Raw genomic sequence first — 25,596 nt, 5'->3', positions numbered from 1 at the left:
GGAGCCATCCTCAGTGCCTGGGCCAGCTTTGCTCCAATGGAGCCTTCGCTGTGAGAAGGGAAGAGAGAGATAGAGAGAGAGGAGAGGAGGAAGGGTGGAGAAGCAGATGGGTGATTTTCCTGTATGCCCTGGCTGAAAATTGAACCCCGGACTTCCACACGCTGGGCCAATGCTCTACCATCGAGACAAATGGCCAGGGCCATAAACTACTCTTTTATTTTTTATTTTATTTATTTATTTATTTATTTATTTATTTATTTATTTATTTATTCATTCATTCATTTTAGAGGTTAGGGAGAGAGAGAGAGAGAGAGAGAGAGAGAGAGAGAAGTGGGGAAGTGGGGAGGAGCAGAAAGCATCAACTCCCATATGTGCCTTGACCGGGCAAGCCCAGGGTTTCGAACCGGCAACCTCAGCAGTCCAGGTCGACACTTTATCCACTGCGCCACCACAGGTCAGGCCATAAACTACTCTTTTAATACTCCACTTAACACCCACCCTACCTTCACTCACTCTAAGTGTATATATATTAATAGGAGTCTGATAAAAACAGCAAACTTTCTTTTGTAACATGTGGTTGTTAGGTGCATTCTACTAAATATGTACTTCTGATGCTTTGACATCTGGGTCCTTGCTGACACTGGAGAGATAGTTCCACCCAGGCCTAGCTAATTCCTAGAGAGAGTAAACAATTCACCTGTTAGACTATCTTTCATAAGCAAATCAATCAATCCACAGCCCATATTCCAACCACTTTCTTTACTGAGATCTCACAGGGCTCTCACACTGTTGGGCCACCCCTCCTAATCACTCCAAAACCAGGTTACAGACAACTCAGTATAGTTCTTATGCCTCAGAGCCTGCTGAAATGATTGAATCCAGCCAATTTTGCTTACCCTACCTTGCCTGCTTCTTTCTACAGAAACCATGATAAAGGCCCATATTTTCTCTTTCTTCCTTCTGTCTCCTGATCAACCCTGGTGCTTCCTCATGTGGCACTGCATGGCATAATATGTTCTCTTTTTGGGAACTGTAACAAACTATGTTTTCAATGGCAATTGCTTCCTGATCTGTTGGCCTCACCATACCTGAATAATAATAGAACCAACGTTTTAAAACAATTACCTCAAATATTTCTCTAATCTTAAGTGTGAGGTCTCCCATGCTAATTCTTTTAAGGTTCTGAAAAAAGTCTTTTCTTTCTTTAAGTTCTGAAGTTGGAGAAGTGACTTTTACTCAGAGAATATAATGTAGTCTTTTTTTTAATTAGGTAACAGGAGGAGAGATGGTAAGGCAGACTCCCACATGTGCCTCAACCAAACTCCATGTGGCAACCCCATCTGGGACCGATGCTCGAGTACTGAGCTATTTTTAGAGCCTGAAGCTGACATACTTGGACCATTCGAGCTATCCTTAGGGCCTAGGACCACTGTCAAACCAATTGAGCCACAAGATGTGGAAGAGGAAGAGGTAGAGAAGGGGGAGAGGGTAGCAGCAAATGGTCACTTCTGTGTGCCCTGACTAGGAATCAAACCTGGGATATCCATACACTGGTCTGAGTCTCTATTCACTGATCCACTGGCCAGGGCCAGGCAGTGTAATACTAAGTGTAGAAAAAGTAATGACTGGCTTTATTTGATATGTATTATCATCCTGGGATCTTGAAAAAAAGCTTATGAACTATTGTATTATTCTCAATGACTGAAGTTCAAAGTTACAAAATTATTTTCTCAAGGTCATAGAACTACATACACAGAAGAGGTGAGACGCAAACAAAGTTTTCTGGCATTCCTCTGACTTGTGCCTTGCTCTTCCAGATCTTCCAATATCTTTTACAAAGGTTTCTTGCCCAACATCATCATTTCCTTCATACTTGAAAGAAAAAGTTATGGCAGTCTTTCCAACCAGGGCCAATAAATGATTCCACAATAAAAAATAGCTGAGATATATCTAGACATTTCAACAGTACTACAGCCTTGGGGAAATGAATGTAAGGTTTTAAGAGACATTACTAAAAGTCAAAGAAGATCTATAAACTACAAAAGTTTATAATACTAAGTCTGACCTTTCATGAGTTAATTAGAACCTCCACAAATTTTCTTTTTGAAGAAATTCTATTCTTTGCTCATAAGTCCACAGAGCTACAAAGAACAGAATTGATTGTGAAAAAGACAAGAAAAAATAGCTTTTAATTTTGGAAAAACACACACTGAAATGGAATTCCTAATTCAATATTATAAAGATACAAATAAGCATACAAAAGAACAATAAATAATAAAATTGTTATTGAATGCCATCAAGCAGCGAAATACACTGTTAAGGTGTTAAAACCTAAGTGGTCAGTGTTGACCATAGTTATTGGTTGAAACTTTTCAAGTATAATAATTAAGAAATTAACCAAATCTTGAACAAAACATTGCTTATGAAAATTTATTCATTAGCATTTACCAAATTCCTATAACAGTGTGAAATTTCACTGTTTTAAGCAAGAAAGAGGGAAAGTTGAGAAAGAGGGAAGAGAGAATAATAAAGTGAATCAAATAATTTGGAAATAAGAAACATATTGGTGAAAGAGTTGGACTGTGAGTAGGAGAAAAGAAGACTGGATAAGGGGGCTTAGGAGCAGCTAACACGGAGTCGAAGTTGCTATTTGGAGATGGTGATTGGCAGCTGTTAATTTCTATGGAGTGCGGTAAAAAGAAACAAGCTTGTGTGCTGGGGGACCTCAGCTGGGTATCAGGACGAATTTCTGACTGTAAATGTCAAGAGCTCTGGCATACAGGATCAAAGGGAGCCTTCTGAATTGTGCCTATCCTTGGAGCATTTTTCGGCCTCAAGCAAGAGACTGGGTGGTTTTCTGCAGCCCTGTGGACACACTGATGGCTTACTCAGAATCCACTGGTCTCCTGCTGTTGAGAGGCGTGCCGTACACAGCAGTGCTCTTGCCAGCTGCTGACTCCCAGCTCAGGGGCTGAGAGGAACAGCTAAGTCCTTTCACTCTCTGTTCCTCACTTGGACCAGTTCTTAGGTGTGTACTGTGGTTTTACGGCTCTTCCGCATTTAGGTACTTTCCTTCTGGGCCAAGGGTTCCTGGGAACAATGCAGCAACTGTGTGTTGACAGTAACAGCTTGTGAGCCAGAGACACTTGACCAAACTCCCACTGCCACACGGGCTGGATGGCACACCTCACCTGCAATAATCCATGCTGAGTCAGCACTCTCCTCCCCAGGGCCAGTGCCCCCTCCTTCTAACCCTTCTCCAACCTGTTACCTGATTCAATTCTGAGCAATTTGGCTGCAACTTATACTAACCCTCAAGCAGGATGGTCTCTACGTGCCTCCCATCCCACCCACAGAGTGGACAGTAACACATTAGTGGTTCCTAGTCTGACACTAAACAGTGGGCACCCAAGGGGGAGAGCTACCTACTGCTTAGTTGGGCAGCCAGGTATTTACGAAAGGTTTGCAAAGAAATGCCAGTTTTTTTCCTATAACATTATTGCCTTTTATTTATTATGCAGTTGTTGGTTTACATGGGGAATTAGGAACACTAAACAAGCATAGAGTTTTTACATGGTCTGTTTCTGCTGAGTTTAGAAACTTGGGAACATCATTTGACTTCTGGCAGAAAGACAATTCCAGAAAGGCGTTTAAAACTATCATTTGCTCTTGGCCCCAAGTCAGAGAGGGAGTCATCTGCTTACGAGGAAAGTAGAGTTTCAATCCTTAGGTAACCCTAATAGAGAAGAACCTATGCTGTGTGTAAGTCATGTACAGGGTTCAAATCCAATGTTAAATGACAAATCAGAACAATTTCCTTTGATGCATGTCTCTCCTTCACAGTGGTATCAGTACTTCTCTTAAAGCAGGGGACTCAAACTCGGGCCCGCAGGCCGCATGCGGCCCGTGGGCCGCGAGTTTGAGACCCCTGTCTTAAAGCTTCCTTCCAGTGGCAACATGGTGGTACTACAGCATATGTGCCTACATGGCATGAATGTATAAGAGAAAACTGGATGGGTAGTGAGAGAATGTAGGTAAATTAAAAGAAAGGATAAGGAGAGTAAATGAAATTTTAAGAAACAAAATGGAGCTCTTTGTGTGTGTGTGTGTGTGTGCGCATGCACACGTGTGTGAACCTGTATTTTATAGAGCCTAATGATTTTGTTATTTAGTGTCTCTGAGTTGAAGTTGTCCCCCATTATTCAGTATAAAATTGATAAGTGGTGGTATGCAGAAGTATCAGGGAGAAATTCAGAGTTCCACTTTTTGAGTCTTTTCTTCTGATTCACGATTTTCTCTCTGAAAAAATCATGACATGATATTTAGATTTGGAGTCCACTCTTGTTTTTGAGCTCTAAGATTATAAAACTGAGCTATTTAGTTACTGCTGGAAATCCTAAACCTAGCAGCAATTTTTACCTCTTGAACTCTTTCTACAGAATTTGATGTGTTTCCAACTGACACTGTACACAGAGTGGTAAAACCCAACATGTAGCTCCCTTGAATAGATAAGCCCTTTCCAAGAATACCTTTGTATTTCTATTCCCACGACTAACCTAACGAGCATCCAGACTCTGTCTACTAGGTCCTCATAGACCCTCGCTCTTAATTCAATCTGGTGGGGCCCAAAGAATTTTCATTCAATAGGAAATAACAGAGAGATAGAAAGGAAAGAAAAAGCTCAACCTGCCTCACACTTACCAGCCGTTTCCCTTCCAGGAACCCATCACAAAAGTTTTTCACGTGCTCCACTGAAACGCGGGCCATGGCTAATGTATCCCACTCCTCATCCACAGTCCGGTAAATGGCCAAGGCGGGCAGCTCAGACTTCTTTAGTTTGAAAAATGCTATCACCTTCTCATTTCCCTTCAGACCGCTGTCCACCAGAATAAAAAGGATCTGCAGTTGGAGAAGTTTGAAAGAGAAAGATCTATCTGAGGTCCTGGGAAGAAAGAGACACCTTGTAATTGTGGCAGTTTACTCTGATTGAATTTATGGTTTGGGCCACACCATTTAAATCTCGATTGAATCAGAATGAATTCGTTCTTGCTTTGCATTGCTTAGAATATTTTATCCATTCCATCAGGTTGATTTAATTTTAAGAACATAGAATTGGAAGAGACTTTAGTGATTGACTTTAGTGATTAGCTAAGTAGAGCTGAATGGTTAAAAGCAAAGAATAAATTTAAAATTTTTTTTCTGGTACTTTTTAGCTGTGTAACTCTGAACATATTATTCAGCCTCTCTGAGACTCAGTAGTCTTGTAAGAAAAATGAGCTTTTGTTGGGGGAGTTTAAATAAGAGGATGAATTTAGTATTTCTAGTATAATTTTTGGTATATGGCAAGTGCTGGACTGATGTTAACTTTTTTATATTATTAAATCAAACCTTTTAGCTAAAGCAGACATCTTCTTTATAATATTTTGATTAGAGTATTATATATATTCAGTAAACATTGAAAATTTACAGTGTAATGGAATAAAATCACCAGAAATTCAACTTATTTTATTGTCAGACAGTTCTTATCATTGAACAGTTCATTTAATTCAATGCAGTAACCTTGAAGTTGTTTATATTTTATTGTTAAGTTCTGCAAGCAGAACTGCACAAAGTAAGGAAGGGAAAGAAATATATATTTATTGTTCATTAGGCACCAGGCATTGGACATTCATTAGGCACCAGGAATGTGATAGGTGTTTGGTATGACAAATAAGCCCTGAGGTCTAAAACTTTAAGAGATGATGGCTAGGAGAAAAAATGTTATCATGAATAGATGATTTTTATTTTCAGTACTTTTGAGCCTCTGTTTTGTCTTTACTTATTAATATAGAAAAAAGCACTAGACTTTACCACAAATGGAAGTATAATTATACAGGTCTTTAATAGTATAGGATACATCTTGAAATTTAAATCAGAGTAATGGGATTTATTATGTCTCAGTTCTTCCTTCATCTTTTATCCATACTAGTTTTCCTTATTTATCTCACTGCCATAAGCCCCACCTCACTTTTTCTACTGTCCTGGTGCTGAGTTTTGAAAGGGTGTCTCCCATGCCAGACTTACCTTCCCCTGGAAGAGCTTAGCAGCCTTCTGGTATCTGTACATGCTTTCTTCATACTCTGGGGAGGCCTTGTTCATCATCAGGAGAAGATGAATCTGAATCATGCTATTAAATAGGCCAATCACAGTCTGCCAAATTGAAGTGTATTATAGTAGAAAAAAAGGGAGAAGGAGAATAAAAACCCCTTAGTGGCAACCCAGTGACTAGGTAAACTGCAACATAAGTGAGGGCTGTTCATCCATAACACAAATGGTAACTAGCCTGTAAAAGGCCTGTCAGTAAGGCTTACCCTCTGGTTTCCATGCAACTGTGTTGATCCTTTCTCCCCTACACTGGATAGGACTGAGTGGAATAACCAATGGAATATTACAGAAACATCATCGTTTCTGCCTTGCTCTCTCTCATGTCACTCATTCTGGGGAAAGCCAGCCCCAGTGTTGGAAAGATTCATTCACATAGCAAGGGATGAATTCCTCCTATTAACAGCCAGCATGGATTTGCCAGTCATGTGGTTGAGCCATCCTGAAAGCTGGTTCTCCAGCCCCAGTCATGCCTTCAGATGACATTGCCTCCCTGACCAATGACTGTAATCTCATAAGAGACCCAGATCAGAAGCACCTTGCCTAGCCACTCCCAAATTGTTGACCCACAGAAACTGTGTGTAATCAATTTTTACTGTATTTAGAGTGCTTACTATTTGCTGGGCATTGTTCCAGTTCTTTATGTAAAACAATTAATTTAATTCTCAAAATCTGAGTTTTATAAATGATAAAATTGAAGCAAAAACTCTTCCAAAGTCACATAAATTGTGGGCTGAGATTCATACCATGCTGTCTGGCTTCGGTGTCTGCTCTTAACCATCAGGATGCACTGCCTTATGCACAGCTGATGACAAAACCCCACCCGAACCAGTTCAACCCTCAGTGTGGTTGAACCAGTCTACCTTGGGACAGCAATAAAATGAGCTCTGCAGAAGACCAGAAGCATTGACTTTTTTTTTGCTGATTCCCCATGAAGCTGTCAGTGATGGAGATGGGTGGGACAGCCGTGAGCCAGAGTGGGGAGAAAAGAGAATGGAATCATGGCACTGGCTCCCTTCATTTCACTTCTCTCAGATAGGGCTACAAGTGTCCCTGTTTAAAACAAATTTTGTTTCTAGCCCTGGCTGGTTGGCTCAGTGGTAGAGCATTGGCCTGGCATGTAGAAGTCCTGGGTTTGATTCCCAGCCAGGGCATTCAGGAGAAGCACCCATCTGCTTCTCCATCTTTCCCCCTCTCCTTTCTCTCTCCCTTCCCCTCCTGCAACCAAGGCTCCAGAGCATCGCCCCCTGGTGGGCATGCCAGGTGGATCCCAGTCAGGCATATGCAGGAGTCTGTCTCTCTGCCTCTCTGCTTCTCATTTCAGAAAAAATAAAAAATATAAATATAAATAAATAAAAGAAAAAGAAAGAAAAAAGAAAGAAAGCAAAATAAATTCTGTTTCTTTTCACCTCTCCCTTCAAAATATAGAAAACATTGCTGTAAAGCTAGCACATGCACAGAAGAGAGTATGGGGGTTAGCGAACCACTAGGAAGATTGCGGGAAGGGGAGCAACTACTACTTAGGATCTTTCCTGAAGCTGTACATTTTCCTGTAGAAATTCTCTGGCTCTTCTGGCCAATAGATAGGCAAGGGGGACCCAGTGGGTTTTTTCTCCAAATTTCTCCTTATAGTTTAAAACCAGTTCTTAGATTTTGTTTTATTTTAAATTATTTGCTCATTTATTTATTGATCTTAGAGAAAGAGAAAGGAAGAAAGATTCCTTTATGTGCCCTGACTGGGGATTGAACTCACAACCTTGGTGTATTGGGACAATGCTGTAACCAACTTAGCTACCTGGTCAGGGTTGGATCTTAGATTTTAAATTTGGGAGACTGGGTGTTAAATAATTATCTTGTTTGATTAGATTCTGCTACTTAAATATAGAGCATGCATATACCCTCCTAGATCAGACTTGGAGGATAATTCTTGGGAAAAGTCAAGAAACCAAAGCTAAGGAGTTAAAAGTTACCATTGTCTTAGCAGATGGGATTGGACATATCAGCAGTGATTAGTTTAATCTTAACAGACATGGCCTGATTTTTCTCCTTGAAGCCAAGGATTGAGTGTGTGCTTTAAAAGTGCACAACAGGCCAGACACATGGCTGTGGATTTCTGCCCAGTTGCTGGTGGTGCAAATCTCTGCACCAGAGGCAGCTGAGAAATAAATATATAGTATGGGCAGGTCTCTAAATGAGGGAGGTACTACTTTTGAGAAATGAAAAAGTTATAATAAAAGTTTAACTTGCTTCTCTAGAAAAATTCTTTTTTTTTTACAGAGACAGAGAATCAGAGAGAGGGATAGATAGGGACAGACAGACAGGAATGGAGAGAGATGAGAAGCATCAATCATCAGTTTTTCGTTGAGACATCTTAGTTGTTCATTGATTGCTTTCTCATATGTGCCTTGACCAGGGGGCTACAGCAGACCGAGTAACCCCTTGCTCAAACCAGCAACCTTGGGTCCAAGCTGGTGAGCTTTGTTTAAACCAGATGAGCCTGCGCTCAAGCTGGTGACCTCAGGGTCTCGAACCTGGGTCCTCCACATCCCAGTCCAAAGCTCTATCCACTGCGCCACTGCCTGGTGAGGTTAAAGAAATTTTTATTTAATCTCTTCTTGATGTGGTTTGCCTTCACTACTAATGTGAAACTTAAAAAACATATGTCATTGTTCTGTAAGATAGGAGATGAACTGAGCATAAGAACTCAAGAAGGCCAGTGTTTGCCCTGGCCGAATAGCTCAGTTGATAAGAGTGTCAGCTTAAGCACAGAAGTTGCTAGTTTGATCCCGGGTCAGGACACATACAAAAACAGATCATTGTTCCTGTCTCTCCCTCTCTCTTTTCTTCCTCTCTCTCTCTAAAATCAATCAATAAAAATAAGGAAGAAGGAGAAAAAGGCCAGTCATTGTTCCCTCCTTAGTTAACCTGTAGAACACCAGGACAACCCTGGGACCATAAATCCAGGGACCATAAAATCAAATTTTCTGGTCCCACACGCACTCCTGGAAGCTCTATAGACACAATGAACTGAATGACGATGGTCTAGAAGAAAAATGCCTCTTCAGTTATTGTTGCTAATACCCCCAGGGTGCATGTATTTGAAATCTTAGCAAAAGTGGAAATGGAGTCATCTCTCCATGGAGACAAACATGGTATGAGGGGTGAACAGGAATTTAGTCAACAGGAAAAGAGGTGTTTTCTAATGAAAGCTGTGAAGGGCAATGGAAAAACCACAGGATTCAGCCAGACAGACCAGCCATGAAAAAAAACAGGGACAAGTGCAGAGGGCTGTCTCTGAAGCTCAAATTTCTAGTCATATGGCTTTGAGAAATTAGTTCACTTTTCCAAATTCCCATTTCCTGTCCTGTAAAATGGAAATAAACAATATGAACTAATGCATCATGAGTTATATTTTCTATCTTTAATCATGCCTTTTCTATAGTTACTGTATGATCCTGAATAAGTCACTTGGATCTTGAATGTTCTCCTCTATAAAATGGGCATAATAATTTCCTCTCTTCTACCTCAAAAAATCAATGTGAGGATTAAATGAGAATATGGTGGGAAAGGGCATTGCAATTTCTCAAGACCATGTAAATTACTGTTAGTAGGGATGCACAGGAATTCTAAGCAGGTGTTGATCACTAGAAATTAATACACCATCATTCTTTGGTCTGTCAGGGAAAATTAAAGGCAGACCACATAAGGTAATTCTATAAACTGCAGTGTTAGAAGGCTGGAAGATTATCATGACAGGTAGACCAACACCTTTACCCAGACTATGTACAGCCTACAACACTGAAAGAAGATACACCTAGAAAGAAAGTTGAGTCACCATGAGGGTCTAGGTGCATACAGGTGGTGCCCGACCTGGAACTGTTAGTTACTGGCCCACCAGGAGGTAGACACAAAAAATGGGAAGAAGTACATAAAAACTTTTATAGTAATTTTATATAACTACATTTTTTGTCTATTAATTTATTTTATTGAATTTTACAAAAGTATTGGTTCCTGATGCTTTAAGAAGAAAACGGACCTTCAGCCTAGATTGCAGTCTCATTGAGGCGTGTGGTCTAGCATTGTGAGAACCAGAGTTGCCTTCACAGAACACTCACGCAGCCAAACTCAGAAGTTTTTGAATCAGTCACCTTCACTCTGCATGTTAGCTCTCTTTCTTATTGGTCATGTGGTAGGTCATTTAACTTTTCTGATTCTATTTCTTTCTTTGTTGAAAAGGGACAAGTCTCTCAACCTTGATGGTTATTATAAGGATGACAACATAAACAATTAGGTCAAAGGATCAGAATTCGTGGAGAAAAAGATCTCTGCTATGAAGACAAGTACCCTCCCTGACACAGTGCCAGCGGGGGCTGGAGACCAGGACTGTTGTTTACCACGGGGTTGTATTCTGTCACCATGTGGAGACTGTTGATCTCAATGAAACGGCTTAATTTGGTGGCATCAATGCTTTCAACGTCTTCACCCTCTAAATCCAGTTGTTCGTTATCCACCTGGGTGACACAAAAATAATAAAATTGTCACTGTTCTGTCTGTATTCATTCAACAAATGTTTCTGGACTATCTACCTTGTTTCAGGCACAAACTGGAGCTCCAAAACCAGAAAGGTAAGTAGGAAATGTTCCCTGCCCTTGAAGAACACACTGTCCTGTGGCATACAGAGAATGAAGAGAAATGTCCCACAGGGTGTGGCAAGTGTCAGCACAGGCCCGTATGTCAGAAAGTGCAGAAATGTTTCCAGGAAGAGGTAGCTGCCTTAGAAGGCTGTAAATGCATCCATAAATTTTATATGAAGATTACCTTATAATTCAGTTCAAAATATATATATTTTTAATTTCTGTTCTTCCTTCTTGTCTGAACTATTGATTATTTAGAAGTATATTTTTTAAAGTATGATTTTCCGATTACTGTCTTGTTATTAATTTCTGGCTTTATTTTTACATTTTATATCTTTTGTCATCTCCTATATATGTTATATGTGTCCTTAAAATTGTGTGTATTCTACCATCTTTGAGTGTAATATTCTGTATCTGTACTTGTGGTTGCATGGTTAATTTTATAGTTCACATTTTCTATATTTTTCTTGATTTTTTTCTATCAGATTTTTTCTATCAGTTTATTCTATCAGAGCAGAGTGTTAAAATTTCCCACCTTCTTACAATTCTGCCTGTTATTCTGTCTCTATATTCTCAGGCAATGTATTGAACACAAATTTAGAATTCTTAAGTCTCCTGGGCAAATTGAAACTTTATCATTGTGAAGGGTCATTTTTTATCTCTAAGAATGCTTGTTACATCAAAGACCATTCTGTCTAATATTAATACACTCATTCCAGCTCCTTTTTGGAAGTGTTTTCATGGTATATCTCTCTCCTCTTATCTTTATATTTTTCTTGTGTCCTTGTGTCATTATGTCTTAAAATAATGTGTTCCTGTAAAGCCAGTAGGCACAGCCACCATCACAGCCGCCTGGCCCATGCAGGTTTGCATTTGATTCGGACAGACGGTAATGAAACAATGGAGCTAAGAACTGGTGAGCCATTGCATTTAATCCTAGCTCGCACCTGGCGGGTGAGAAATATACACAATGGGAAAACACTTCCCTCTCCACGCAGGGCTCCCAAAGCTACTGACTTAACTGAGTATTCCTAGAATCAAAGGTTTCTACCTCACCAGCCTTATCCACTTCTGTTCCCCATCTCCTCTCTGCACAAACTGGCTTCTCCTTCAGCACTCTGCCATCTTGGCTGCTTCTCCTCTGCAATGCTGATTTCAGGAACAGAGAGAGAGAGAGAGAGAGAGAGAGCGCACACCCCCCCTCCCGTCTGCCCCATTTTATAGTGTAGAAATCAAAACCTTTAATCCAATATACAAATAAGGAAGTCTCTGATACAAAGTCACTTATCTGAGGCATAAATGGGATTCCCCATAAGAGTGTACCAACCCACATCATGCAACAGTCAAGGGTGTGGGGAAAAAGCTTAGTGTTGAGAAGATCTTAGTATGGTGGGAAAAGCTTAATCTTGAAACTAAGCCTTAAGCTATAATGACTTTGTTGGCTTACAGCCTGTCTCCCACACCCAATGTAAACTATAAGCAAGCAAACCTATATATCATATTTACAAACTTATTTGACCCACAGTTCCTTATAAAAATCACGCTGTTATATATTAAAAACCAGTTTGATAATCTGCCTTTTAATTGTATTATTTTTATAATAATCATAAAAATAGTAATTACTAATATTTAATTAAATGTGCATTTCCCATTGGCTCTGCCTGTTCCAAACTGTAAAGCCAGGAGGCAGGGCCAGGGCCACTATCACAGCAGCCCGGCCCTTGCAGGTTCGCATTGGATTCGGACAGTCGGTAAAGAAACAGCGGAGCCAAAAACTGATGGGCCATAGCCTTTAATCCTACCTTGCATCCGGCGGGCAAGTAAAAATACACACTGGGCTCCAAAACCCAGTCACACTCAGTGCTCACAAAGCCACTGACTTATCCGAGTTTCCTAGAATCAAAGGTTTCTAGCTCACCAGCCTTCTTCTCCTCAGTTCCCCATCTCCGTCCTTATCCCAAATACAAACTCTACACAAACTGGCATCTCACTCAGCACTTCACCATCTTGGCTGCTTCTCCTGGCCTCCTCCACGTGGCCTTTCTCTGCTCTCCTCTGCTCTCTCTTCTAATGATAATCTCAGGAACCAAGAAGCAAACTCCCGCTCCGTTCCCATTTTATAGTGTATAAATCCAAACCCTTAATCCAATATACATAATAGGGAAGTCTCTAATACAAAGTCACTTCTCTGAGGCATGATAGGATTGTACCACCTTACACCAAAAAGGGTAGGAAAGGCTTAATCCCAAAACCAAGCTCCAGGCTACAAGGATTCTGCCTGCCTTTAGCCCACCCCAACACACATTAATACCACCTGGGCAACGGCCTCTTTAACAAAGTGAGCATAATACATTTTATCTGCCCAACAATCCACCCCTATGCTCACTTTACTACCCACAATTTACATCACCAGCATTCCTGTGCAAGGAAATTAGAACATTACACAGATTACAACAGCAAAAATCATACAGTTTCAACAATTACAAAGGTACATTTCACCAGTCTCTGAGCACTTAGCCCAAAGCGCAAAATGTCCTCGGTCTTCTTTCTAGCCACGGGAAAAGCTTCCCGGGGTAGGGGAGTGCTTCCAGCAAAGCCACCCCCCACCCCCATCAGGGTATTTTACATTGTCCAAAATCTGTAATCCGAAAGTCCATCCAACAAAGGAGCCAATGCCCACTCCGGTCGTAGTCCAGGAAATCAGTCCACGCACGTGGGTCATCAGCCACCCCCCTCATTCCTGCCGTCCTGGCAGGTTTCACACTGTCCCAAAGAGGGGCACGTGGCAATGGCAGTCAGCATTTCCATCTCTGCTCCGGAAAGCATGTCCAGCCATATTTCCCAAAATCGCAGACCTACCAGGGCCGAAGTAGGTGCTCCTTACAGCTGCGCTTTCACCTTCTGGAGACTGCGGATTGCAACTCCAGTCCGATTCTCCTCATCCTCCAAAGAGGGACTGAAAACACCAGCTCCGGCTGCCGGGCTCGAGCCTCCGTCTGCCGCCGCCTTCTGCTCCACAGACCTTGCAGCTCCGGACCCGGCCTCAGCTTCAGCCTCAGCCTCAGCCCCGGCCTCCTGCCGCTGCTGGCTCTCCGCAACATCCAGGGCAAGCTGCAACTCACGAACCTCTGAATCCTCCTCCAGCGTTTGCTCCATTTCCAGGCGAATCTCGCAAACCTGGTCGGCCTCCTCCTCCAGCTCCAGGGTCAGCATCTGTTTCTCCGGCATTTGCTCCAGTTTCTTCCACTGCTCGGTTTGCAGGTCCTGGGCAGCCTCTTTCACGGAGCTCTCAGTTTCCTCACATATTACTGTAAAAGTCAGGCAGCCTACAATCCCCAAAAGGACAGCCATGGGGAACCCTAACACTAGCCAGTCCTCTATTCCACCACTCAAAGGCTCCTTGCCGATCTGTATCGAATCCTGCCACAGACTACGCCAAATGTAAAGCCAGGAGGCAGGGCCAGGGCCACTATCACAGCAGCCCGGCCCTTGCAGGTTCGCATTAGATTCGGACAGTCGGTAAAGAAACAGCGGAGCCAAAAACTGATGGGCCATAGCCTTTAATCCTACCTTGCATCCGGCGGGCAAGTAAAAATACACACTGGGCTCCAAAACCCAGTCACACTCAGTGCTCACAAAGCCACTGACTTATCCGAGTTTCCTAGAATCAAAGGTTTCTAGCTCACCAGCCTTCTTCTCCTCAGTTCCCCATCTCCGTCCTTATCCCAAATACAAACTCTACACAAACTGGCATCTCACTCAGCACTTCACCATCTTGGCTGCTTCTCCTGGCCTCCTCCACGTGGCCTTTCTCTGCTCTCCTCTGCTCTCTCTTCTAATGATAATCTCAGGAACCAAGAAGCAAACTCCCGCTCCGTTCCCATTTTATAGTGTATAAATCCAAACCCTTAATCCAATATACATAATAGGGAAGTCTCTAATACAAAGTCACTTCTCTGAGGCATGATAGGATTGTACCACCTTACACCAAAAAGGGTAGGAAAGGCTTAATCCCAAAACCAAGCTCCAGGCTACAAGGATTCTGCCTGCCTTTAGCCCACCCCAACACACATTAATACCACCTGGGCAACGGCCTCTTTAACAAAGTGAGCATAATACATTTTATCTGCCCAACACAAACTCCTTTTTTTTTTTTCATTTCCTGCCTATTTTGAGTTGAGTGAGTACATTGTATTATTTTTTCTTTCCCTTTGTGGGCTTAGAAATTACACAAGCTTTAATTATTCTCTCAGAGGTCTTGTTCCAAGAAATTTTTTCCCAGTCTACCCAGCAAAGTCAAATGTAAGGATCATTTTAATTTATAAATGAGGGGATTCAGGCAAAGGTAAATTAAAGTCACTAAACAGTAAAAGTCCAAGATTGTTCATTACTGTCATCCATGTGATAATTCCATTGTCTATTTTTTCACTTCCTTCAAGTTGGACTCCCATTGGGTTAGTTACAAGCAATACGAATCTCCAAGAAGCTCAATGCACTCTTCATAATTAATTTTATTTATTCTTGGTATATCTAGTCATTTATTTATAATCCATTTATTTGTTTATGAATTATCTGTTGTGTGCCTTCTTTGTTAGGCTCTGAGGCACAGACATGCTGACATCCACTCAAAGAGTCATATCATTTTGTTTACGACTGTTTTCGCAACTCAAATTTATCAAATAAATGCTGATGTACAGAAAATGTTTGTATTTCAAAAATGAATTTTGAAAAAACTTCATCAAAACTACCAGACATGTTAAACTGGAACTCCCTTTGTATATTTAATTGTTTTAAAGTTCACAGAGTTCTGAGTAGAAGGCTTAGGACAGAACTATAAAAGCAAAAAAAGTCTCCTTGGGCGGAGTGCTTGCCCACCCTGCTACCAGTCCCTGCCCCAGGTCAGCAAGAGTGAGGAGAGACATGAAAAGAGCATGTCATTTTGGTTGCTGACCGGCTGGGCGTGCCAGTTGGCACGTCTCTTTTACACCTAAGTGTTTGGTAATTGCAACCATCAAAATCATCATTTAAAGCACAATCGGAGCCTTTTTAATCCTTAATATGTCTAAATACTTCCTGATTATTTTTCTAGGAACGCGCAGGCCGGCCGGTGCCGCCCTTCGGCGGCCATAGCTGTGCTGGGGCTGGGAGCCCCTCCCTCAGCAATCTTTTCCAGGCAGTCCCTCACATTTCCCAGAACCGGGAAAACAGGAAACGCCAGTTACAGCAGCTGTTTCTGGTCTTAAGGACTGTGAGGTATTGGAGGTAGAAGATGTTAAGTGATAACATTCTCTATGAAGCAAAGAGCTTTAATGAAAACCACCCTCTTGAACTCCACCCAGTCTTGTAGCGCTTCTTTAATAGAAGGAGCCTGATTATTTCATTATTTCTTAAACTAATAAACCCTGGAGCATTCATGTGTAGGGTTTCTGGAAACATTTAAACAGGAAATCTCTCTTCTGTAAAGGGAATAATTTGCATAACACACTGGAAAGAAAATCTGACTCTGGGACCAAGAGTTGGGAAAAAAATTTTTATGTATTTTTTCCAGCTTTTGGAAAGAATTTTATTGGAGATATCATATTATTTTTCTGTCCAAGTAAAGAGGCACCAGAAGAAAAACAAACAGTAAACCAGAAAAATTGTCATTTTAAAATATAATTTTGAGTTTCCCCAAGAGTATGTGAAATAAATTATTTTTATGTTTTAAGTGCTACTTATATCATACCAACACATTTCACTCTTTTTCTGTTACTTAGTATTGGCAGTATTCCTTTCAATTTCTATAGTAAATAACCCAGTTATTCATAAAGTGTATTGAAGTCATCTGAGTTTACACCACAGTTACAGTATTGAATATCTTGTGTAGCACTGAGAAGTCATCTGTTAAACAAATACCTTCATGTCCTTGGGTTACTTTTTATAAGCAACTTAACTTACATTATGTTGGGTAAATATGTACTTTAGGAAAATATTTAATAATTTGACATATCTTGCATTAATTCTCACTTTATTTTTATGTACTAGTCCCTTCTGATTATCTGGCAAGTTGCAGTTTTTATAATCCAACAAGTAACTGTAAAGGGAATAGCAGAATGCCTCTACTATGTTTCCATTACTAACCCAATGGATCAAAGTTAAGCTAATATGTTTCTTCAAACAGAAGTGCTTAAGAAAACCCAAAGTTGCCTGATCAGGCGGTGGTGCAGTGGATAGAGCGTCAGACTGGGATGCAGAGGACCTAGGTTCGAGACCCCGAGCTCACCAGCTTGAGCGTGGGCTCATCTGGTTTGAGCAAAAAGCCCACCAGCTTGAACCCAAGGTCGCTGGCTCCAGCAAGGGGTTACTCAATCTGCTGAAGGCCCAAGGTCAAAGCACATATGAGAAAGCAATCAATGAACAAATAAGGTGTTGCAACGTGCAATGAAAAACTAATGATTGATGCTTCTCATCTCTCTCTGTCCCTGTCTATCCCTCTCTCTGTCTCTGTAAAAAAAAAAAAGAAGAAAACCCAAAGTAGGTTAAACGTTCAAATAATATCTGAAATTTCATTTTAGGAGAGGTTCATAGCTTATTCAACCCCAAACTACCTCCTGTTAGAATAACAATGAGAGTTCTGTTGGAGCCTGGAGGGTCTGCCTTCAGGGACACTCACAAAAGTCAAGCCACCAGGACAGAACAGACAGGTTGTCATACTCAACTTCTTATTGTTCCACCTTACCTACATTTTTCCTGATAATATTAATATATTCACATGCATTATTTCTGGAAAGTGATGCGTTCTATGAATATAGCATTTGTTGATCTCTTATTTTTATGTGACAGTATTTCAAGCATTCAGTAATATTAGCATTATAGCATTATGTTTTCATTTTTCACTATTTTTGTTTATCTCTAAATATGTTCTTACAGTTGAAAATTTCCATTTGTCTGAATTCTGAAATTTTATTGACAAAATATGCAATGTGTAGATTAAAACTTGAGAAATAATCCTGGGGTTTGCTAAGTAGCGCCAGTGAGATAGAGAAATGGTTTAGGAGAAAGTGGTTTAAATTAGAAGGCTCTAGAATGAGGGACACGAGAGTAGATAAAATCTAGGAGTAAAAATGAAAGTTTCCCTCAGGACTAAGTGCTTTAGAAAGTCACTACATTATGGTAGAAAAAGTATGCTTTGGAGTCAGCAATGCAGGGGATGAAGCAGGTGGCTGTTGTGCCATAGTTGTGAGACCTTGGACAACTGAATTGACCTCATAAAACTTTCATTTCCTTATTAATAATGCAGGGGCTATAGTAATTATTTCATCAAGTTCTTGTGAAAATCAAAGGTAGAGCAATGGAAACATCTAGCGTAATGCCTATTATGAAGTAGTCACTGAAAGAAACAAACAGACCAAAGAATAAATCTAAGATGAAAGTAGGGACCAGAAAAGTTGCAACAGGTTCACGTTTCCCAATGTAAAGAAGAATAGTTTTGGTTGATATTCTCTTTTTTTAAAAGATATCTCAAACTCTTGAATAATAATTCTACTAAAATATGGACTCACTTTTGAAAGTGTAAACTGAGAAAAAAATGTTTATCTAAAATTTGGCATGGCATAAGTTGAACTTCTCCCAAACCTGCAAATAGAGTAAAAGCAAGAACCAGTTTGTTTGTTTTTGGTATGGTACAAAACAATCCTCTCCACAGAGGTCCTAAGAGTTCATTCAGAACAGATCTGTCACTAGTGGTAAACAAAACTAGATGCTAAAGAAGATTGAACAGCTCTGGGAAGTCATGATCAGGACTTTATAAAAAATAACTTGTAAGCAAAGTTAATGAATCTGGTAGAGGTTGTAAAGCTTATAGAGACATTAGAAGCAACAGCACTTGTTTTTCTTCCCCATGTGTGTATCATGGTAGCAGTAAGACTTTACACATCAGGCCTTCATAAGATCTATAAACAGCAAACCAGGAAAGAAGTACTTACGAAGTTGTGGCTGATTAGAGTTTTCATATTGAGGGGTTACTACCAATGGTTCTACAGTAACATGAAAGGCATTAACCTAACCTTCCATATCTTTCTTACCAAAGCTTTTCACAGAAGAATTTGATTAAATCCTTTTCCGCAATGCTGAAAACAGACACCTACAAATGCTGTCTGGGTGGGAAAAGGGCTGCTGAAGGTACTCATGCACCTGCAGACATGTTTTTGGAGGTGAGTTAGTTCCTCACACAATTTCTGAATGTCCTCTGGGTAGTAGAGACACATTGTAGAATAGAAAAATGAATGGGTCATAGTATCTTCCCTTGAATAGTAGGGAAAAAGGTAAGACAGACACAGAAATACATGACCTACACTATAAAGTGGTAAATGAGAATAGAGGTATGCAAATCTGGAGGAATAGTTAGGCCAACTTGGAGACTGCCGGGAGGCTTTCTAAAGAATAAGATGTCTAACTGATTCACTGGGGTGGGGGGTGGAATTAGCGGGGTCAGGCTGAGTAAAATGGGGCCCACTTGAGGGCTGTGGCATTCTAGTCAGAGAAATAGCCTGTGTGACAATATAATTGCATTATGATACTGTGTACAGTTGTGTATTGAGAGGGTAGAGCCCAGGGTGGGAATGTGCTGGAAGAAGAAATAGAGAAATAGCTAGTGGCCAAGTCATAAAGAACTATATGGTTAAATATCTTGATTCTGATCTTGTAAGAGATAGGCACTATTAAAAAGTTTTTAAGAAGGCAGTGCCATGGTCAAATTTTCATTCTAGATTCATTAATGTGATACCAATCTAGAAATTACATAAGAAATAGTAAAGGGAAATCAATTAAGAAGCTATGGCATTATCTATGGGAAAGATACTAAGAGTCTAAAAGAAAAAGAAAACAGAAAGAAGGAAACAATATAGGTTCAGTGAGAGAGGGGGTACAATGATAAAAAATTAGACATTGAATGAACATGGCCCTTTAATAAAGAAGTGTTTTAGAGGGAAGAACATGATTCAGCAGGTACAGATGATAAATTCAGTTTTGAACACTGAGTTTTCAACCAGTAAGCATTTGAATTATGACAGAGGTGCTGGCTAGAGATAAAACATTCCAAATCCTCAGCAAACCCTAATAGTCAAACACGAGAAAGAATTATGGTACCTAAGGATTACACACTTTCATTAGATTCATTCACATATTTGTTTATTTAATAAACACTTAATGAGCACCTGATGCATAGCAGGCACTTCTTTAGGCTCTATGGATGAAGTAGTGAACAAAACTGTCTCTGCCTTAAAAAGCCTGGATTTTATAACCTAGATTGGGAGGAGCATTGGGTCAGGCAATAATGTAGATGAAGGAAGAGCAGGTCTCAAGGAGACTGAGAAAAGAGAGGAGGACCCAGAGAAGTACGTTTTTAGAAGTCAAGGAAAGAGAGATTAAAGAGGAAAACAGTGCTCAACATGTCAAACGTGGCAGAGACATTCAGTATAAGAAGACCTCAAAAGTGTTTATTGGAATTGGAAATATGGAAACCTGCTGACCGGGACCAAAGCAGTAGTAATGGACTGCAGGGATTATAAACTAGGTAGCAGTGTATTTAAGAGTTTAAGGGAAGTTGGAGATGCTGCATATAAAACAGATATAAGAGAGGTTGGGATGAGAAGTGGAAGAGATAACTAGAATGGAGGCTAGAGGGGGAAGGACATTCAATCCAGAAATCTTGAAACTTTATTTTTTGCTCCATTTTTCATTTCCAGTGCACTCTGGTCATCTTTACCTCGATACAGACTCAACAACTAAGCACAGCAACAGAAATCCCTATTTCTGTGTATACCCTCACTATCGCAGGGTACCTTAACTTCCTGCTTTGCCTCCTTTCTATCATTTTGATACCTAATCCTTGTAAGACCTAGCTTTTCTTCACTGTCTGTCATGACCTCTCCATTACAGACCCTTACTACATCATCTGTTTTGCCAGCCTCACAAAAGCTCTCTTCATTCTTGTTCTTTTGCTTGGAAATCTATTTGCTCCATCTACCAAATAGTGTTGCTAAAATACATTTCTGTTCATGTTACTTCCCTGATCTAAAGGCTTTAGAGCCTTTCCTGTGCCAGTCAAATAAAGTGAAAACTCATCAAGCTGGTATTAAAATTTCTATGCAGTATGATTCCAATCAAGCTTCTCTGTCTTACATTTCCCCAAAAACATGTACTCCGAGATCCAGTCAAGTTGGCCTGATCACTATTTCCTAAGTTACATTTTTGTTCCCACCCTGGCCATGAATTCTCTTCCACCTTGTCCCAATTGTATCTGTGTTTTCAATCCCAGTTCAGTTGTCTCTTTTATAATTTTTTTGTCAGAATACCTACACTGCTTTCATCCTTTGAACCTTTATAATACTCTACCCATAGCAATGTTCTTTGTATTATAGATACTGGTATACTGTGCTTACAATCTCTACTATATTTTAACAAGTATGAGGAAAGAGAATATACTTAAAGTGTTTTTATTATTAATATCTTGCAAAGGACCTATGGTAGCTGTTTAATACATGTTTGACAAATGTAAGTAAACTTCCGAGACATAAAAATCTGCACTTTAGAGCTCAAAATGATTATAGTGATGACATGGGCAAACCGTTTTAGTTTATAGATGGAAAAATTTAAGCTAAGAAATGTGAAGTGACTTGTCTAAGTCACATGGCTGGCCAGCAACAAATTTCATCTCATGACACTCAGTCCACACCTCTTTTCACTTTATGACAGCATCTGTCTGTGAAGCTTGAGTGAAGCCATCATCTTTGTCATCGTTGTCCCTGACCGTGGCATCATCATTAATGTCGAAGACATTGACTTCTTTCTAGTCTCACAAGTTTGTGAGTTCATAATCTAAGGTAAGTAAAAACTGGGAGAAGATTCAAGCTGCCCACCAAACTTACCAGACGAAAGAGGGAGATGGTGTTTCCAGTGACATTGTAGTGGGCCAGCACCTCAGAGTCAGTGCTGATTCCAAATGACACGTCTTGGAAGTTTTGCACCATACTACGAAGTATGGACATTGCTGGTATCTCTGTGTCCTAAAAACACAGGGAAACAAAACCCCACAGGTTATTTCAGAAGAGAGAGACATGGACGCAAACAGGGAATTGAAATGTGCTCACTCATACCTGAAATCAGAGACTTGATTTAATATCCAATGAAACAATATTAACCTCTAAGAATGCAGGCTAAATTTGCAATGGCAATGCTGAATTTCCCAGGCTGGGTGGATTAATTGGTAACTACAAAATTGCAGCTAAGCCTGGGACTCCTGTCTGGACTTACTATAGGACTTGCAGTTTATTAGTAGGTGAGAGGGATCTCAAAATCCAAGGGATCTGCAAAATTGGGCTGCATTGTCACTGATATATCCAAGAAGGCAAATGTTTTAGCAATAATTTGTGGAGGCAAAAAGAAATGCAAAAATAAGAAAATGTTATCAAAGGGCTGAGAAGGGGGTGATAAAGCAATCATAATGGAAGCTTAGAAGTTTTGTTAAAAGTTTTTGCAGAATGTGGAAGAATAGTCCTTCTATTGAGTGTAAGCCTGAGATATCGCCCACGAATGATACTATTTATGCGTTGTTCCAACTCTGTGCCCCAGGCCTGCAAGAAGGGGAAGGGAAACCACTTCTGAGTAATCAGTCCAGTCCTACTATAGCCAGCTGACAACACTCTTTGCTATCACAAGACCATTGTCCACAGCAGCTCCAGGTAATAAACAGGAGTGCAGGATGTCTTCTCTGACATCTTTCTGAGCTGATGAGTATGTGCAAAGAGAAAAGAAGATGGCTAGTTAACCTTGCATTCAGGGTCAAGCAGAGGGGTTTGGTACCTTACTCATATGAAAGGATGTGTGGAGTTCATTGGAGGCTGTGAACAATTGACAATCTAAGCTTCCCCTTTTTCAATCTGCTCCTTAAAAAGGAATTGCGAACAAATCAAATGAGGACATCTGGTGGCTGTTTAAGTTATTGCACACTCCTCCAGTTCCACTTTCTTGCCCTTCCCTGCCTTTCAGAGGGCGCTTGTTTTTGTCTACAGCTCAGATCTCTCATCTCTGAAAAATGTGCTCCCCTCTTTTCCTCCCCCACTCACATCTCATCACAGCAACTTCCAGCTGTGTACACAGAAAGGACAGGATGGTGATGAGTTGGAATTAATGAATGGAAACTGACAAGAAATTCTGCAATGAGAGAGAAGGGGCTTGGTCCACTGTAAGAATCATCAGATACTACCTCTAGAGAAAGATAAAAATATGGGAATGGTGCTCTCTCATTTATGGCTGCTCTCATTAGCCAGGAAGCCAGTCTGGAAGAGGGATGCTAACATCTTCAATATATAAAATCTTATTCTTTTTCAACATTTCAGAGCAAGCAAAGAGAAGGAAGAATGAGGGACTTCCTATTTGGTAAGACTTTTCCAGGCGTCCCCAAATTACGGCCTGCGGGCCGCAATGCGGCCCCCTGAGGCCATTTATCCAGCCCCCACTGCACTTCTGGAAGGGGCACCTCTTTCATTGGTGGTCAGTGAGAGGACCACTGTATTTGGCAGCCCTCCAATGGTCTGAGGGACAGTGAACTGGCCCCCTGTGTAAAAAGTTTGGAGAGCCCTGCGACAGAGGTCACTACTGACTAATGCATTGTCTCAATGACAGAAGTTGGGTTCACTCCAGCTTTGACTCAGAAATCAGATACCGACTTAAGTTTCAAAGCAACCAAAGATCAGAAGGCCCCAGCCAGTGGCCTCAGAACTTTAGAGAAAGGCATCATTCAAAGACTGAAAATGTCTAAAAATTGAGAGTTCTTCAATGAAAAAGCTGAAAGCAAACTCTGAGCCACTTGGCTTCTAGTGTAGTGTTGTCTGGCCAGCTGGTGACTGTCATCACTCCTTGGAGGACGAACACTTCTGGTTCTTTGGGGGAATAACAAGTAGGATGTCTGGACAAACCTGGAAGAAGCCTATGACAGCCACCTCAGCAGCAGCAATGAATTCTACAGCAGCTGGGACATCTGTGAGCCACACGGGTTCCAGGGGAGCATCAGAGCCATCTAGACAAAGACAGGGACAGAGTGGGAGAGAAGAAGAAGGTGGTAGGCTTCAGAATAGAGAAAAAGCTCCCCTAATGTACTAGGGCATTGCTACCGTTTCTCTTCACACTAAGGCCAAGGAGCTGTAGGGGTGCAATTATTACTCCATGGCTTTATTTTTTTGCCAACATATGGAGAGTGAACCTACCTTCACAGCTGCTCCCTTCAGGAAGGATGTCAGATTTCCCTCTTCTCCACTAGGCAACACAAGTGTTTATCCAGCATTTCCTGGAAAATGTTCTAGGTTTGGAGGAAAAGTACTCAGAGTACTACTTGTTCCTTTCCCTTCCTCTATCAAAAGTTTCACCCTATAGTCACCCAAGGAGATTTTTTATTTTTTTACCTGAGGATTCTTGAATTTCTACAGCAACATCTGGGGACAGCTTGCATATGAAGAGAAAAAGTAGAAACAGACATCTGGATAGGGTAGCTTCCATTGTTCTTCTGCTCCTGACCCAGCCCCTGGACTTGGTGTTCTGGGACACTGACTCGGGGCAGCCCACTCTGCGGTGAACTGGCTGTAGTGTTATTAGAGCTTTGGGAACTTTGCAGCTGGCCTTAGTGGGACCTTCAACTTCTGAGATAAAAGACCAGGTTGAGGACAGGGCCTCAGAAAAAAACCAACCAGAAGAAAGTCAAGTCAGTTAATTTTAATAAGAAAAAATATTCAATGCTAGGATTGACCTAAGCACAATTGATACAAAGATGACTGTGATCTGATCCAGCCTTTCCCAGCTTAGAATGTTAATCTGAGAAATGGACAAATAAACAGATCATTTAAATATAAAATGGAAAATGAAAAAAAAAAAAAGAAACACAATAAGGTGCTTTGAGAGTACAGACTAAGAACATTTAGGACAGAGGTGGGGTTCAGGTAAGGCATTTTTAAAAAAAAATTTTAAATTTTTTTTCTGCAGGAGATGCCCAAGCAGAGCGTGAATGAATTATTTTGCCAGGCATCAAAGTTGGAAAGGGAATTTCACATAATGAGCCAAAGCGCAGAGATGCAAATGTGACATGAGAGAAAATTATTAGTAATTGAGTATTACAAAGGGAAGGAAATGATAAATATGGCAGGAAGGCATTCTGAGGCTAGATTGCTAATAAACTAAGCATAGGAGCTTTAATTTAATTTAATTTTTTAAAAAGATTTTAATTATTAATTTTTATTTAGAGAGAGGGGAGAGGGAGAGGGAGAGGGAGAGGAAGAGAGAGAGGGAGAGAGAGAGGAAGAGAGAGAGGGAGAGAGAATAACAGGGAAAGGAAGACTAGGAAGCATCACCTCATAGTAGTTGTTTCCTATGTGTGCCTTGACTGGGCAAGCCCAGGGATTCGAACCAGTGACCTCAGCATTTCCAGGTCTACGCTTTATCCACTGTGCCACCACAGGGCAGGCTTCAATTTTTTTTTTTTTTCTTGTAGGTGATGCAAATCTATTGAAAGATTTTAAGCAGGAAAAAAACACTATCTGATCTGACCGGCAGTGGGATACATAGATCTCAAGAATAAGAAAAATTGCCATGCGATAATACTATAAAAATAAACCAAATTGGAATTTTTTTCCATTCATTTTTTTTTTTAATTTTATTTATTTATTAATTTACTTATTACAGAGACAGAGAGTGAGTCAGAGAGAGGGATAGACAGGGACAGACAGACAGGAACGGAGAGAGATGAGAAGCATCAATCATTAGTTTTTCATTGCACGTTGCAACACCTTAGTTG

General features: G+C 40.6%; 1 protein-coding gene across 1 annotated transcript; it reads right to left on the bottom strand.

Moving 5' to 3' along the window:
* Positions 1-4,129: 4,129 nt before the first annotated feature.
* Positions 4,130-24,436, bottom strand: ERP27 (endoplasmic reticulum protein 27). The gene is made up of 7 exons (XM_066361133.1): positions 24,215-24,436; positions 23,732-23,832; positions 21,683-21,820; positions 10,536-10,652; positions 6,064-6,189; positions 4,702-4,899; positions 4,130-4,299 (listed from the first exon to the last, which is right to left on the bottom strand). Exons 1-7 carry the CDS (start codon positions 24,306-24,308, stop codon positions 4,252-4,254), a joined length of 822 nt encoding a protein of 273 aa, XP_066217230.1. The 5' UTR covers positions 24,309-24,436; the 3' UTR covers positions 4,130-4,251.
* Between the last annotated feature and the right edge of the window lie 1,160 nt (positions 24,437-25,596).

Source organism: Saccopteryx leptura, chromosome 1 (assembly GCF_036850995.1).
Source record: "Saccopteryx leptura isolate mSacLep1 chromosome 1, mSacLep1_pri_phased_curated, whole genome shotgun sequence".
In the NCBI taxonomy this organism is placed as follows: Eukaryota; Metazoa; Chordata; class Mammalia; order Chiroptera; family Emballonuridae; genus Saccopteryx; species Saccopteryx leptura.
This window is presented reverse-complemented; position numbering and strand designations above follow the sequence as displayed.

What these genes read in the sequence shown, in the direction of transcription:
- ERP27 (XM_066361133.1), bottom strand. Translation starts at nt 24,308, where the DNA reads ATGGAAGCTACCCTATCCAGATGTCTGTTTCTACTTTTTCTCTTCATA. An exon ending in CTAAGCTCTTCCAGGGGAAG is followed by an intron (nt 4,900 to 6,063) that starts GTAAGTCTGGCA and finishes CTCCAACTGCAG; the next exon opens with ATCCTTTTTATTCTGGTGGA. An exon ending in TCCTGGAAGGGAAACGGCTG is followed by an intron (nt 4,300 to 4,701) that starts GTAAGTGTGAGG and finishes TGATTTTTTCAG; the next exon opens with AGAGAAAATCGTGAATCAGA.